A 16,372-nucleotide genomic window follows, 5' to 3' on the forward strand; every position below is an offset into this window, starting at 1 on the left:
TATTTATTGTCAGTGTCGTGGTTTTGTTCTGTGTTTTCTTTCTTTTTTTTCTTTTGAAATCTGTTAATTTTACTTCCTGCAGTTCTTAGTGAATTTAATCCATTATTGTCTTCAGAGCACTTATTTAGTGGATATGACAATGCACCACTTCCGATACAAGCCAAGGCCGCTTTTTTTCCATGACTCTGTTGCAAATGAGGAGACTTTTCTCTTCCTGCTGAAGACAACACCAGGGCTTGCTTCAACTGGCTGCAGACTTCAATCAGTGAATGTGAGTTTTCAGATCAAGATGAGAATAATTTTATACAAAAGTGTCTCAATTCCTGTTTCATGTTTGCAGCCTTACTCGATGACAAAATGTCTTCCTCATAAGAGGATAATCTGGCCTGTATAATCTGTCAACATGTACTGTAATCTGTGTAATATCAATCACTGTGACAATTTGTACATGTGACGTATTCCTTCCATTACCTAATGATGGATTTTACTCGTGTGTACATTCAGTACATTCATTTTTGTATCCATTCCTTGATTTATACTTATTTTATGAACATAGTCACTGCTGTGGTTATGTCCCTCTGGACCAGCCATTAGCTACAAAACTCAATTAACTTCTTCTGAACTCAATATGATATCACAACAAACATGATTTCTACAGACAATCATGATGATCACATATTCTGCTACTCTGTAGTCACAAGTTTTATGTAAATCAACATAACTTAGAAAAAAATAAATAAATAAATCACCCCTGAGCTACTTTCAGAACTTTCCAAAACCAGCACACCTGAGAGCAATCTCTGAAAATATTTAATCAGGCCTGAGCCACTCTTGATCAACACTGGTTAGAACAAGTGGAAACACTTGACAATTTGACAAAAAAATTGACAAAAATTAAAATAAATTGTATACTCGTTGTATACTGTATGATGTATTTCGTCGTCCTGTGGGGCGTGCATTCACCACCATAATAACTGAGGGGATTACTGAACGTGAATAGGTTGACAACCCCTTCATCACACTCTACAACTTTCGTTTTCGGTGCCAGACATGAAGGGGCACTGCCTCCGGTGTGTGACAAGTCCCCATATATTTCATGACTCACACCCAAAGCAGGAAACAGACTTTGATCTTTGTGACTAAAATAAAGAGTCCGTTCCCCTTAACACAAAAATCACAACGCCCACAGGGAGAGGACAGCTACAGGTGGACCTGCTTCAACCTGATATTGACTTCAATCTGTGAAGGTGGGTTTTCAGGTCAAGATGACAATAACTTCATAGAAAAGTGTTTACCTTCATGTTTTAACTTTGTGCCTCCTGTTTACAGCTGCACTCTGTGATAAATGGCCTCTGCAATGAGACAAGATCTGACCTGTTCAATATGTCATGAAATATTTAGAGATCCTGTTATCCTGTCATGCAGCCACAACTTTTGTAAGAACTGTCTGAAGATATGGTGGAGAGAGAAACAAATACGTGAATGTCCCATTTGTAAGAGCACATCTGGAAGAAAACACCCACCAATTAACTTGGCTTTAAAGAACCTGTGTGAGGCCTTCTTACTGGAAAGAGATCCGAAAGCTTCTACAGAGTCTGAGCCTCTCTGCAGTCTGCATTCTGAGAAACTAAAACTGTTCTGTCTGAATCATAAGAAGCCAGTGTGTGTCACCTGTAGAGACTCAAAAGCACACACCAATCATAAATTCAGACCCATTGATGAAGCTGCACAGGATCACAGAGAGGAGCTCCAGAAATCACTGAAGCCTGTACAGGAGAAACTGAAGCTCTTTCAGCAGATTAAAGGAAACTTTGAGGAAACAGCAGAACGCATTAAGGTCCAGGTTCAACAGACTGAGAGGAAGATTAAGAAGCAGTTTAAGAAGCTTCACCAGTTTCTAAAAGAGGAAGAGGAGGCCAGGATCAAAGCTCTGAGGGAGGAAGAGAAGCAGAAGAGTCAAAAGATGAAGGAGAAGATTGATGCTCTGATCAGAGAGATAACAGCTCTTTCAGACACAATCAGAGTCACAGAGAAGGAGCTGAAAGCTGAAAACGTCTCATTCCTACAGAACTACAAGGCTGCAGTGGAAGGAGTCTAGCAGCGCCCTCTCATGGCTGATCCACTGGTCTCAGGAGCTCTCATAGATGTGGCCAAACATCTGGGCAACCTGTCCTACAACATCTGGAACAAGATGAAGGAGAAGGTCTCCTACAGTCCTGTGATTCTGGATCCAAACACTGCTCATCCAGGCCTCGTCTTGTCTGAAGATCTGACCAGTGTGATTCTCAGACAGAATAAGAAGCTTCCAGACAACCCAGAAAGATTTAACTACTTTCCAATCGTCCTCGGCTCTAAAGGCTTTAAGTCAGGTTCTCACAGCTGGGATGTTGAAGTTGGAGACAGTACACAATGGATTGTTGGTGTAGCAAAAGAATCTTCCACAAGAAAGGGGCCTCAAAGCACCAAGTCTGGATTATGGGCCGTATACTTACAGGTGCTGGCCAGTAAATTAGAATATCATCAAAAAGTTGAATTATTTCAGTAATTCCATTCAAAAAGTGAAATTTGTACATTATATTCATGCAATGCACACAGACCGATGTATTTCCAATGTTTATTTCTTTTAATTTTGATATTTATAAGTGACAACTAATGAAAACTCCAAATTTGGCATCTCAAAAAATTAGAATATTGAAAAGGCCAATGAAAAAAAATGTTTTTTTTTTAGAAATGTTGGCCAACTGAAAAGAATGAACATGAAAAGCATGCGCATGTATAGCACTCAATACTTAGTCGGGGCTCCTTTTGCCTCAATCACTGCATTAATGCGGTGTGGCATGGACTCGATCAGTCTGTGGCACTGCTCAGGTGTTATGAGAGCCCAGGTTGCTCTGATAGTCGTCTTCAGCTCCTCTGCATTGTTGGGTCTAGCGCATTGCATCTTCCGCTTCACAATACCCCATAGATTTTCTATGGGGTTAAGGTCAGGCGAGTTTGCTGGCCAATCAAGGACAGGGATACCATGGTCCTTGAACCAGGTACTGGTGGTTTTGGCACTGTGTGCAGGTGCCAAGTCCTGTTGAAAAGTGAAATCTGCATCTCCATAAAGTTGGTCAGCAGCAGGAAGCATGAAGTGCTCTAAAACTTCCTGGTAGACAGCTGCATTGACCTTGGACCTCAGGAAACAGAGTGGGCCAACACCGGCAGATGACATGGCACCCCACACCATCACTGACAGTGGAAACTTTACACTGGACCTCATGCAACGTGGATTCTGTGCTTCTCCGCTCTTCCTCCAGACTCTGGGTCTTTGATTTCCAAAGGAAATGCAAAATTTGCTTTCATCAGAAAACATAACTTTGGACCACTCAGCAGCAGTCCAGTCCTTTTTATCCTTGGCCCAGGCGAGACGCTTCTTACGCTGTTTCTTGTTCAAGAGTGGCTTGACACACGGAATGCGACAGCTGAATCCCATGTCTTTCATGCGTCTCTTCGTGGTGGTTCTTGAAGCGCTGACTCCAGCTGCAGTCCACTCTTTGTGGATCTCCCCCACATTTTTGAATGGGTTTGTCGTTACAATTCTCTGCAGGGTGCGGTTATCCCTAGAGCTTGTACACTTTTTTCTACCACATTTTTTCCGTCCCTTCGCCTGTCTGTTAATGTGCTTGGACACAGAGCTCTGCGAACAGCCAGCTTCTTTAGCAATCAACTTTTGTGTCTTGCCCTCCTTGTACAAGGTGTCAATGGTCGTCTTTTGGACAACTGTTAAGTCAGAAGTCTTCCCCATGATTGTGGAGCCTTCAGAACAAGACTGAGGAACATTTTAAAGGCCTTTGCAGGTGTTTTGAGTTAATCAGCTGATTAGTGTGGCACCAGGTGTCTTCTATATTGAGCCTTTTCAGAATATTCTAATTTTCTGAGATACTGAATTTGGTGTTTTCATTAGCTGTCAGTTGTAATAATAAAAATGAAAATGAATAAACACTTGAAATATATCACTATGTGTGGAAGGAAAGTATACAGTATACAAGTTTCACCTTTTGAATGGAATTACTGAAATAATTCAACTTTTTGATGATATTCTAATTTACTGGCCAGCACCTGTATGTGATGGAAGATATGCCACACTGTCTCCAACAGATCCCTCCTCTCATCTTCTTGTGAAGAAGATGCAGAAAATCAGAGTCCATCTGGACTGGAACAAAGGAAAACTGTCGTTCTCTGATCCTGACACTAACACAGAAATACACAGCTTCTCACTGTTTCCACTCATTGGCACCTGGAATCTGTCAGTGAAGATATTCACATGATATGGCCAGACGGTTTGCTGATTGTGATGATGATGATGATGATGATGGTGATTATTGGAATAATGATGATGATGTAGAATTGTTTTTTGATGTGATTGACAGTGAGGATGATTCCAATCCTTTCAGGGAATAATGCTTTTAGTTTTAAAGTTGTTAATTCCAGGTAGACTTAGACTTAGACAGACTTTAATGATCCACGAAGGAAATTACTTTGCCACAGTAGCTTTGTTGTACATATAAGTAAACACTCTTAAAAACACAAGAAAGATAAAATAAGATTAGACTGAAATAAAATAAAAAATAATATTATCTAGTACAATAAACAGTGTAATCAAGAAAATTTACAGAATTAGCTTTATGAACATATGTGCAATAGAAGTTCACAAAACAGTGTCCAAGGTGATGCGGTTGTTCGGCCAGTTGCATAGCAACAGCAGCATGGATAGTGTCGCATGGTGTTTCCTTGCACAGACGTACTGTGGTCCTATGAACCAGGTCTCCAAACTTCTTCTCATGACACACCCCCTTTGGGTCCCATCGAGCGCACACAGTCCATCCATTACACCACCAAAGACCTCACGTTCCCTGTGAAAACAGACGGCACCGCCGACCTGAACCTCCTTCTCCGCTACTCCACCTCCAACTCCAGCCCACCATCCCCAGCACCTCTCCTGAAGCTCAGCGGGAAACACAGGCCTCACTCCGGGCAGCTCAGGGGACACTGACAGCACCAGCAGTCGACCTCTGGAATACACCAACGGACAGAACTGTTCACAGGTTTCCTCTATCCGCTTTATCTCCTCCGCCTGCTATGTTTTTATTCTCTGATCCAGTGAATTTATGAATTTATTTATGAACGTTCTGCTTTTGCTTGATAGTTTTAGATTCTTATTTTATTTTATTAAGATTCAAATTTTAAATGAAAATAGTGGCAGATTCGAGGCCTTTTGTTGTACTTGATAGTTTCAAATGGAAATAAAACTGTTTGGAGAAAAAGAAATTGTGTCATTTGGATGACCATGTTTTACGAAATAATTTATGAGACAGATTTTTTATTTTCTCAGGTTCTTTCCACTCTTATGTTAGTGGGTGTAGCCAGTTCTGCTTCAAGGAACTACACAACAGTCAAATATTGATTCTACATTGATTCATCTGTATTAATTAAAAGTAATTTATTATTTAACTTTAGTCTCGCCTGTCTGTAGTTTAATTAAATTACTTTTAAGTATTAAAAGTTGTATAAAAAGTTCAATGTTTTTGTTACTTATATTACTTCTTTAAATAATAATTAAATAAAAAGGGACAAAGCACATATAAAGCACCTTTTTAGCAGTGATGATGCACCACCTCCAGTACAGGAAAAACACCCCATTTTTTCTGCTTCATCACTCCAATGCAAATCAGGAGACGTTTGTCCTACTACTGAAATGAAAATGGTAAAACCAACAACTCTGAGAGAGAGGAGAGCTACAGGAGGACTAGCTTCAGTTTGCCGCTGACATCAATCAGTGAACGTGAGTTTTCAGATAAAGATGAGAATAACTTCATAGAAAAGTAACTGTCCCATTTCATTGTTTCATGTTTGCCATGTGTTTGCAGCCTCACTCGATGACATAATGACTTCCCTATCAGAGGAAAATCTGTCCTGTATAATCTGTACCTACCTACCTAATTACCTAATTTCCCTTCAGGGATGAATAAAGTAATCTATCCATCTATCTATAATTTCAGTCACTCTGTTTGTGAGGATTAACACATGTGCCGTGCTCCTTCCATTTTTCTAATGATGGATATTATTCCTGTGAGTAATGGCAAGTGACTTGCCATTATTTTTGTATCTGTCCCTTGATTTATACGTTTCAAACCAGTATATGCTCCTTACAGACGTATTTCACGACTCATACACAAAGCAGAAAACAGATACCGTTTTCTGTGGCTAAAATAAAGACAATCAGTTGCCATTAACACAAAAATTACAACGCCCACAGGGAGAGGACAGCTACAGGAGGACCTGCATTAACCTGATATTGACTTCAATCTGTGACGGTGGGTTTTCAGGTCAAGGTGACAATAACTTCATAGAAAAGTGTTTACCTTCATGTTTTAACTTTGGGCCTCCTGTTTACAGCTGCACTCTGTGATAAATGACCTCTGCAATGAGACAAGATCTGACCTGTTCAATATGTCATGAAATATTCAGAGATCCTGTTATCCTGCCATGCAGCCACAACTTTTGTAACAAATGTCTGGATGGGTGGTGGAGAGAGAAACAAATACGTGAATGTCCCATTTGTAAGAGCACATCTGGAAGAAAACACCCACTATGTAACTTGGCTTTAAAGAACCTGTGTGAGGCCTTCTTACTGGAAAGAGATCCGAAAGCTTCTACAGAGTCTGAGCCTCTCTGCAGTCTGCACTCTGAGAAACTGAAACTGTTCTGTCTGGATCATAAGAAGCCAGTGTGTGTCATCTGTAGAGACTCAAAAAAACACACCAATCATAAATTCAGACCCATTGATGAAGCTGCACAGGATCACAGAGAGGAGCTCCAGAAATCACTGAAGCCTGTACAGGAGAAACTGAAGCTCTTTCAGCAGATTAAAGGAAACTTTGTGGAAACAGCAGAACACATTAAGGTCCAGGCTCAACAGACAGAGAGTCAGATAAAGGAGCAGTTTAAGAAGCTTCACCAGTTTCTACAGGAGGAAGAGGAGGCCAGGATCAAAGCTCTGAGGGAGGAAGAGAAGCAGAAGACTCAGAAGATGAAGGAGAAGGTTGACGCTCTGATCAGAGAGATAACAGCTCTTTCAGACACAATCAGAGTCACAGAGAAGGAGCTGAGAGCTGAAGACATCTCATTCCTGCTCAACTACAAGGCTGCAGTGGAAAGAGTCCAACAGCGCCCCCTGATGGATGATCCACTGGTCTCAGGAGCTCTCATAGATGTGGCCAAACATCTGGGCAGCCTGACCCACAACATCTGGAACAAGATGAAGGAGAAGATCTCCTACAGTCCTATGATTCTGGATCCAAACACTGCTCATCCAGACCTCGCCCTGTCTGAAGATCTGACCAGTGTGAGTTTCAGAGAGAAGAAGAAGCTTCCAGACAACCCAGAAAGATTTAGCCACTTTCCAGTGGTTCTCAGCTCTAAAGGCTTTACATCAGGTTCTCACAGCTGGGATGTTGAAGTTGGAGACAGTTCAGGCTGGATTGTTGGTGTAGCAAAAGAATCTTCCACAAGAAAGGCGCGTCCAAGCATCAAGTCTGGACTATGGGCTGTATTTTTATGTAAGGGTAAATATAAAACATTGTCTCCAACAGATCCCTCCTCTTACCTTCTTGTGAAGAAGATGCAGAAAATCAGAGTCCATCTGGACTGGAACAAAGGAAAACTGTCGTTCTCTGATCCTGACACTAACACAAACATACACAGCTTCTCACATACTTTCACTGAGAAGATGTTTCCACTCATTGGCACCTGGGATCCGTCAGTGAAGATATTAACAGTGACATCACATGATATGGCAGTTTGTTGATTGTGATGATGATGATAATTATGAAGATGGAGGTGGTGATGATGACTAATAATGATCATGACATAGCATGATGTTTTATTCAGAGTAGGGATGATTCCAATCCTTTCAGGTACTAATGCTTTTAGTTTTAAAGTTGTCTACTGTCTGTGTGCTGCTGTTTTTTTTGTGTGACCGTGAAACGCTATCTGAAATCTCTGAAAGCTCCTTGATTTCCGTATTTAAATGTGTCCGACTTTTATAACTTGTGTGACCACAAAAAACTATCACAATATCATCCTCTCTATCTTCAACCAACGGACAGTCTGACTGTGAGTTGAGGCCCTTCTCCTTTACATCAGTATGACTGTAGGAGTGGGAAATCTTCTGCAGGCCTCTTCCACTTATCCAACCCATGTATCATGCATCACCTAGTATCATGTATTTAGCTCTATTCGGATGCAGGAATTTGTCTGCCCACTGTGTTTCTCTTCTCTGATCGAGTGAATTTCATGTTTCAGATTCAGAGCACGTAAACCATCATCATTATCATCATCATCAACAAAGCAACGTATCTGTTGCAGAAATATTTCCTCCATTGTTGTTAGAGGAATTTCTCTTTGGATCAGTTTGATGTGGTTTATTTGGGTAAAAGAGCAGCAGTAAAAAGACAGGTCAGGCTAAAATGTTACCAAAGTCGACTCCTGCTCCAGTCGACTGTCACTGTAAAACCAGTTAGACACAGAAAACTGAACTGAAGAAAAAACATGAATGAGATAATGGACTCCGTGTGAGTGGATCAGCTTTGATCATAGCACTTGGTGTATTTATTTACTAAACACATGTTGTACTTTTGACGGTGTTAGATACTTAAACTGCATCTATTTTGTAGTTATTGTTTTGGGGGGGTTGCTGTGCTTGATAGTTTCAACTGTAAATAAATCTGTTTGGAGAAAAATAAATTGTTTCATTTGCATTACTGTGTTTCATGAACCAATTTACGAGATGTATTTTTTACATTCTCACTAATTTTCTTCCACTCTTATGTTAGTGGTTATAGTCAGTTTTGATTAAGAATTATACAACAGTACTTCTTCATTATTACACAGGATAAGATGTTACAATTCCTTGTGCCAAGATCTGGGGCAAAACACATTTAGAAGCCCAGTCCCACTGGTAAACCAACCAGCAGGCTAGCAGTCAGCTACAAACTAGCAACCAACAAGAAGACACTAGCTAACTAGCCTAGCCAACAGCGGTAGGTAATAAGTGATGGGACATGTGAGTACATGTCAACCAACGCATCTCCCTTGTGCCAAGGGCAAGGGCAAGACAGATTTGGAAGACTAGTGCAAATGGAAAACCATGGACACCTTTGGCTGTGATGTGCTATGCCTTGCAAAGCTTCTGATGAATACTCTGTGAATGCTCTGAAACTACAAAAGATGCCTAAAGGAAAAATATATTGAGCCTCTTGTCTTATACATACAAGACTGGTTGTTGTTATCGGCCTCCACTTACGTGACCTCCATTTACTCTCAGAGCTACAGAGTCAGGTGATTTCTTATACACGCTCAGCCATCAACTGTAATAAGTCGGGGTGTGTCCACGTATCTTTATGTGCATAGTCTGAAGATCTTTGATCAAATTACAAGTCAATTGCTCTCTTTTCCTGAATCTCTGTTAAAATTAAACTTATATTTACTCATGTTTATTTCGCCCTGCTGTACACAGCAAAAATTGGAGTGTTGAAATTTCAGGGTTAAACATGTTAGAGTTGATTTCCACTCTCACAGTGTCATTTTAACACATTCTGATTCAAAAAGTGTTCAGTGTTGGAGTTATTTGACAGAGTTAGTCAAGCCCAAGCAAATTAACTCTCTACTAGGGGTGGGAATTGATACATTTCTCTTAACAATTCCTGAGTAGTTCATTGAGTTGCAAAAAAGGAGTTCTGCACAGTCTTCTGCTCGAAAAGCAACACTTTAATGTTTTCTCAAATTCAAACATACATAGTAGAAAAGAAAATTAGACTGATACAATAAATAATAATAAAAAAATTAATTACAACTTGGGTGGGTCGTCAGAGGAACTGATTTCGCCTGAGAGAAGGGAGCAGCCAAAAGGCATAAAGGCATGGCCTTCCAGTCAGTTCTCTCTCTCTCTCTCTCTCTCCGGGCAGCCCCCATGATGGTTTCTATATTGGTTTAGGTTTGGTTTGTTTCTACGTTTGTTTCAGCACTCATCGACACCCTCTCACGCAACCACACTTTACACTACTGATCCTCTTCATATTTACACACTTCATCTTTTTAGTTAATTTCTGTGGTTAATTTAAATAAATCACATTTGGTTGACTTTATCAGTGTGTGTGATCTCCCTGTTTGTTACCACCCTGAGCCAGGCTGTAACAAGCTAAGCTTGCCAAAGTGGAAATACACTGAATTCAACAATTCTTATGCAAAAACACAAGCATATCAGCTTTTCATGGGAGGATCCTAGAGCACTCTGTGCTTATGGTGTCTCCTGCTGTAATACATTTCAGAGGGAGTAGATGACGCCTGAGAACACAAATATGTGTGTGCTACACGATGCAGAAGTGGCAAAGTGTCCCTTTTTTGCCACCACCACAGAACAGGGTCAGAGGACATGGGAACAGCAGGAAGTTCTCTGTACATTTTTATTTCAAAGTCAACTTGCTCACCAATGTTCTGGGTCTCTTGTGGTGTTACCTGCTCCAAGTCTTCTTCCTCTCCAAACAGCTCCTTCAGGGCTGTCTCGGGCGCTTTACAGGTACAGTCTGAAATTAAAAGGACCATGAATTATGTTTTATGTGCATGGTCTGAATCGATTATCATAAATATATCATAAGGTCATTATAATAAACTGTACTTACATGGCCTTCCTCCACATCCTCCTCAGCCTGTCTCTGGCTCTGTGTGTCTTCTGGCACTGGTACCTTAAGTATAAACATACTGTTTGAGTTATGGGACCAGAGAGCATCAAAATGGAATTGTACCACATACTAATACTACAAATACCTCTTCTGTTCTTGTGATCAGCCCCTGTTACTGCTGTGGTCTTTAGCCGGTCCCAGATGGCATCATCATTTTCCATTTTCATCTTGAACCTCGGGTCCATAACTGTTGCCTCCTCAAGGAAGGCCTGGATCTCTTCATCCTTAATTTCAGAAAGGAAGAAACATTCATGTTCAAAAACCTGGGGACACTTTTACAAGTAATTGATATCCACCATTCACGAACTACAAATTTAATCAGTCACAGTACCTGATAACGGGCGAATAGATCAGTCCATATCTTCTCTTTAATGTTTCTTGTAAACACAGAGTCCTTTGCCTCAATGATGGAGGTGATGATGATGATCTTATATAGCGCTTTTCTACCTACTCAAAGGTACTCAAAGCGCTTTTACAGCGCTTTCACAGTCAGAGACAACCCTAACCCCTAACCCATTCAGCATATGGCACACTCGGGGGATCCAACCACTAACCTTTCGGTTCATGGACAACCCGCTCTACCTACTGAGCCATAGCCGCCCCAACGATGGAGGAGGTGATGATGATGATGATGATTCCAATTTCAGGGAGTAATGCTTTTAGTTTAAAAGTTGTTTATTCCAGGTAACCTCTCTGTTGAACCCTATACTGACAGTATCTGAAGCTAGTCCCATCTCACTGAACTACACATTGACCCTGATAACATATCACTTAAAGACAAAACATCAAGGCAACATCTGTTCAATGGTTTACTCTATCCACTTTATCTCATCTGTCTGCTGCTTTTTTTGTTTGTGTGACAGTAAAAAAACTTGCATTAAGAAATCTCTGAAACGTCCTTAATTTCCATCTTAAAATATCTCTAACCCACAGACTATTCTGACAGTGAGTTGAAGCCCATCAGTATGACTGTAGGAGTGAGAAATCTTCTGCAGGCCTCTTCCAGTTATCTACCTCTATCTGTCATGGTTTATGTCTGTCTTTTATTTTGTAAACATGTTTTGGAGTTTCCTGTTTTATTTTGTCAAGTTTCTTAGTTTCCTGTCTGTTATGTCTGCCTGTGGATATTCCCGGCTGTCTGCAGCGCCTTCTGTTGGAGTTTTGTTTGTTTTCATTAAAAACCCCTTTTCCTGGATTCCCTGTCTCATCTTTATTGTCCTGCATCTGAGTCCTCACCTCAACACCTCTCAACCTGACACTATCAATATGTGGGTGGGCTATAGCTCTCAGATCTTCTTGTGATATTCTGTGTATTCACATATTATGCCAGCCTACTCAAATATCATAATACTTAGTGCAAACGATGCTTATGCTTCCTTATTAGCACTCTGTGCACCCATTAAGATGTTTTATAATTAAATCAACCCATGTATCATGCATCACCTTTTATCATGTATTTAGATGCAGGAATTTGTCTGCCAACTGTGTTTCTCTTCTCTGATCGAGTGAATTTCATGTCCCAAATTCAGAGCATGTACACAAACCAATGTATCTGATGCAGAAATATTTCCCCTGTTGCTTTTAGAGGAATCTCTCTTTGGATCAGTTTGATGTTGCTTATTGGGGTAAAAGAGCAGCAATAAGAAGACTGGTCAGGCTAAAATGTGACTGAACATTTATTTACTAAACACGTGCTGTCCTTCTTGCCGCTGAAATAAACACGTTCACATTAACACAAAACCCACAACGTCCATGTACAGAGGACAGCTGCAGAAGGACCTGCTACTGATTTCAACTGGTGAACCAGAGTTTTTGGAGAACCACAAATTTAAGATGAGAATAACATTCATTTCTGTTTTCAGGTTTTAACTGTGTCTCGTGTTTACAGCCTCACTCTGTCTTAGAGGAAGATCTGACCTGTACAATCTGTCAGGGAATATTCAGAGATCCTGTTATCCTGATCACTAGTGGTCAATGAGTGGATCAGCTCCGGTCATAACAGTGGCAGCAGTGGTGGACCATCAGTTCAGTACATTTATGAACGTTCTGCTTTTACTTGGAAGTTACTTTTATTTTATTCAGATTTATTATTCAGATCAATTTTAAATGAAAATAGTGGCAGATTCGGGGCCTTTTGTTGTATTTGATAGTTTCAAATGGAAATAAAACTGTTTGGAGAAAGAAATTGTATCATTTGGATGACTGTGTTGTACGTAATCATTTGAGACAGATTTTTTATTTTCTCAGGTTCGTTCTACTCATATGTTAGTGGTTGTAGCCAGTTCTGCTTCAAGGAACTATACAACAGTCAAATATTGATTCTACATTGATGCACCTGTATTAATTAAAAGTAATTTATTGTCAGTGTTGTGGTTTTGTTGTCGTGTTTTTTCCTTTTTATTTTGAAATCTGATTTTTTTTTTACTTCCTGCACTTTGTCTCCTCCTTGTGCATTTAACTTGAGTCTCACCTATCTGTAGTTTTATTAAATGATTATTATTATTTTTTTTTGTATTAAAAGTTGTATAAAAAGTACAATGTTTCTCTTACTTTCATTACTTTAATAATTAAGTTAAGAGGGACGAAGCACATATGCAGCACTTTCATAGCGGATGTGACGATGCACCACCTCCAGTACAGGGCAACACCCCATTTCTTTCATAACTCCATTACAAATCGGGAGACGCTTGCTGAAATGAAAACGGCAAAATTCTTCTGAAGACAAAACCAAGTTTGCGAGAGAGGAGAGCTACAGGAGGGCTTGCTCCAACTTGCCGCTGACGTCAATCAGTGAACGTGAGTTTTCAGATAAAGATGAGGATAACTTTATAGAAAAGTAATCGTCCTATTTCCTATTTCATGTTTGCCATGTGTTTGCCGCCTCACTCGATGACAAAATGTCTTCCCTATTAGAGAAAAATCTGTCCTGTATAATCTGTAATTTCAGTAACTCTGTGAGGACTAACACATGTGCCGTGCTCCTTCCATTTTTCTAATCATGGATCTTACTCCCACGTATGTTCAGTGACTTGCGATTATTTTTGTATCTATCCCTAGATTTATACTTTTCAAAAAAGTTTCTTCTGTGAAATGATTGAAGAATTCTTTCGTCATTTCATTAAATCTGGCAACACAGATAAACCAGTGACTGTACCTTCCAGACACAGGCCTCTTCACTTAGTTTACATTACCTTATTGCCATTACTTTGTTGAAATGTTATTTCACATTTACAGTACTCTTCTAAAAATCAATCAAAGGAGAAAAGATCCAAGTGGGAATACGTTTTATGAGCACTGTAAAACAGAGAACGCTCCAACATGATTTAGTCCTTTTGTATCTTGTAGTCACTGCTCTAGTTATGTCCTGTGTTTTCAAAAGTTTTACAGTAATATCTTCTTGTGATTAGATAACAGACCCTGGTCTCTATAGCTAAAATAAAGACAACCAGTTCCAATTAACACAAAACCTGCAACGTCCACAGGGAGAGGACAGCTACAGGAGGACCCGCTTCAACCTGATACTGACTTCAATTAGGAAAGGTGAGCTTTCAGATCAAGGTGACAATAACTTTGTAGAAAAGTGTTTACCTTCATGTTTTAACTTTGTGCCTCCTGTTTACAGCCACACTCTGTGATAAATGGCCTCTCCAATGAGACAAGATCTGACCTGTGTAATATGTCAGGAAATATTCAGAGATCCTGTTATCCTGTCATGCAGCCACAGCTTTTGTAAGAAATGTCTGGTTAGATGGTGGAGAGAGAAAGAATTACGTGAATGTCCCATTTGTAAGAGCACATCTGGAAATAGACATCCACCAATTAACTTGGCTTTAAGGAACCTGTGTGAGGCCTTCTTACTGGAAAGAGATCAGAGAGCTAGGCCTCTCTGCAGTCTGCACTCTGAGGAACTGAAACTGTTCTGTCTGGATCATAAGAAGCCAGTGTGTGTCATCTGTCGAGACTCAAAAACACACACTAATCATGAATTCAGACCCATTGATGAAGCTGCACAGGATCACAGACATGAGCTCCAGAAATCACTGAAGCCTGTACAGGAGAAACTGAAGCTCTTTCAGCAGATTAAAGGAAACTTTGATGAAACAGCAGAACACATCAAGGTCCAGGCTCAACACACAGAGAGTCAGATTAAGAAGCAGTTTAAGAAGCTTCACCAGTTTCTACAAGAGGAAGAGGAGGCCAGGATCAAAGCTCTGAGGGAGGAAGAAAAGCAGAAGAGTCAGATGATGAAGGAGAAGATTGATGCTCTGAGCAGAGAGATAACAGCTCTTTCAGACACAATCAGAGTCACAGAGAAGGAGCTGAAAGCTGAAGACATCTCATTCCTACAGAATTACAAGGATGCAGTGGAAAGAGTCCAGCAGCGCCCCCTGATGGATGATCCACAGCTGGTCTCAGGAGCTCTCATAGATGTGGCCAAACATCTGGGCAACTTAGCCTTCAACATCTGGAACGAGATAAAGGAGAAGGTCTCCTACAGTCCTGTGATTCTGGATCAAAACACTGCTCATCTACACCTCGTCCTGTCTGAAGATCTGACCAGTGTGAGTTTCAGAGAGAAGAAGAAGCTTCCAGACAACCCAGAAAGATTTAGCCACTTTCCAGTGGTTCTCAGCTCTAAAGGCTTTACATCAGGTTCTCACAGCTGGGATGTTGAAGTTGGAGACAGTTCAGGCTGGATTGTTGGTGTAGCAAAAGAATCTTCCACAAGAAAGGGGCCTCAAAGCATCAAGTCTGGACTATGGGCTGTATTTTTATGTAAGGGTAAATATAAAACATTGTCTCCAACAGATCCCTCCACTTATCTTCTTGTGAAGAAGATGCAGAAAATCAGAGTCCATCTGGACTGGAACAAAGGAAAACTGTCGTTGTCTGATCTTGACACTAACACAAACATACACAGCTTCTCACACACTTTCACTGAGAAGATGTTTCCACTCATTGGCACCTTGAATCTGTCAGTGAAGATATTAACAGTGACATCACATGATATGGCCAGACGGTTTGTTGATTGTGATGATGATGATAATGACGAAGATGGAGGTGATGATGATGATGATGATGGTGATGATGATGAAGATGGAGGTGATGATGATGATGATGATGATGATGATGATGATGATGATGATGATGATGAGGATGATGAGGATGATGATGAATAATAATGATCATGACATAGCATGATGTTTTATTCACAGTGGGGGTGATTCCAATCCTTTCAGGTACTAATGCTTTTAGTTTTAAAGTTGTCTACAGTCTGTGTGCTGCTGGTTTTTCTGTGTGACCGTGAAACACTCTCTGAAATCTCTGAAAGATCCTTAATTTCCATATTTAAATGTGTCCGACTTTTATAACTTGTGTGACCACAAAAAACTGTCACAAAATCCTCTTCTCTATCTCCAACCAACAGACAGTCTGACTGTGAGTTGAGGCCCTTCTCCTTTACATCAGTATGACTGTAGGAGTGGGAAATCTTCAGCAGGCCTCTTCCACTTATCCAACCCATGTATCATGCATCACCTAGTATCATGTGTTTAGCTTTATTCAGATGCAGGAATTTGTCTGCCCACTGT

At 40.4% G+C, this 16,372-nt stretch overlaps 2 protein-coding genes and 1 pseudogene across 2 annotated transcripts; all 3 read left to right on the forward strand.

Moving 5' to 3' along the window:
* The first annotated feature begins 1,187 nt into the window (after positions 1–1,187).
* LOC125006331 lies at positions 1,188–5,304 on the forward strand (annotated as a pseudogene).
* A 1,150-nt stretch (positions 5,305–6,454) lies between these two features.
* On the forward strand, positions 6,455–7,849 carry LOC125006332 (nuclear factor 7, ovary-like). Its single transcript, XM_047582274.1, has one exon. The coding sequence runs from the start codon at positions 6,455–6,457 to the stop codon at positions 7,847–7,849; it is 1,395 nt and encodes a 464-aa protein (XP_047438230.1).
* Positions 7,850–14,419: 6,570 nt separating this feature from the next.
* LOC125006333 (nuclear factor 7, ovary-like) lies at positions 14,420–16,028 on the forward strand. Its single transcript, XM_047582275.1, has 2 exons — positions 14,420–15,879; positions 16,022–16,028. The coding sequence occupies exons 1-2, from the start codon at positions 14,420–14,422 to the stop codon at positions 16,026–16,028; spliced, it is 1,467 nt and encodes a 488-aa protein (XP_047438231.1).
* Positions 16,029–16,372: the final 344 nt, after the last annotated feature.

Source organism: Mugil cephalus, chromosome 4 (genome assembly GCF_022458985.1).
Source record: "Mugil cephalus isolate CIBA_MC_2020 chromosome 4, CIBA_Mcephalus_1.1, whole genome shotgun sequence".
In the NCBI taxonomy this organism is placed as follows: Eukaryota; Metazoa; Chordata; class Actinopteri; order Mugiliformes; family Mugilidae; genus Mugil; species Mugil cephalus.

Excerpts from the sequence above, each read along its gene's own strand:
- LOC125006332 (XM_047582274.1), top strand. The coding sequence starts at position 6,455 with ATGACCTCTGCAATGAGACAAGATCTGACCTGTTCAATATGTCATGAA.
- LOC125006333 (XM_047582275.1), top strand. The coding sequence starts at position 14,420 with ATGGCCTCTCCAATGAGACAAGATCTGACCTGTGTAATATGTCAGGAA.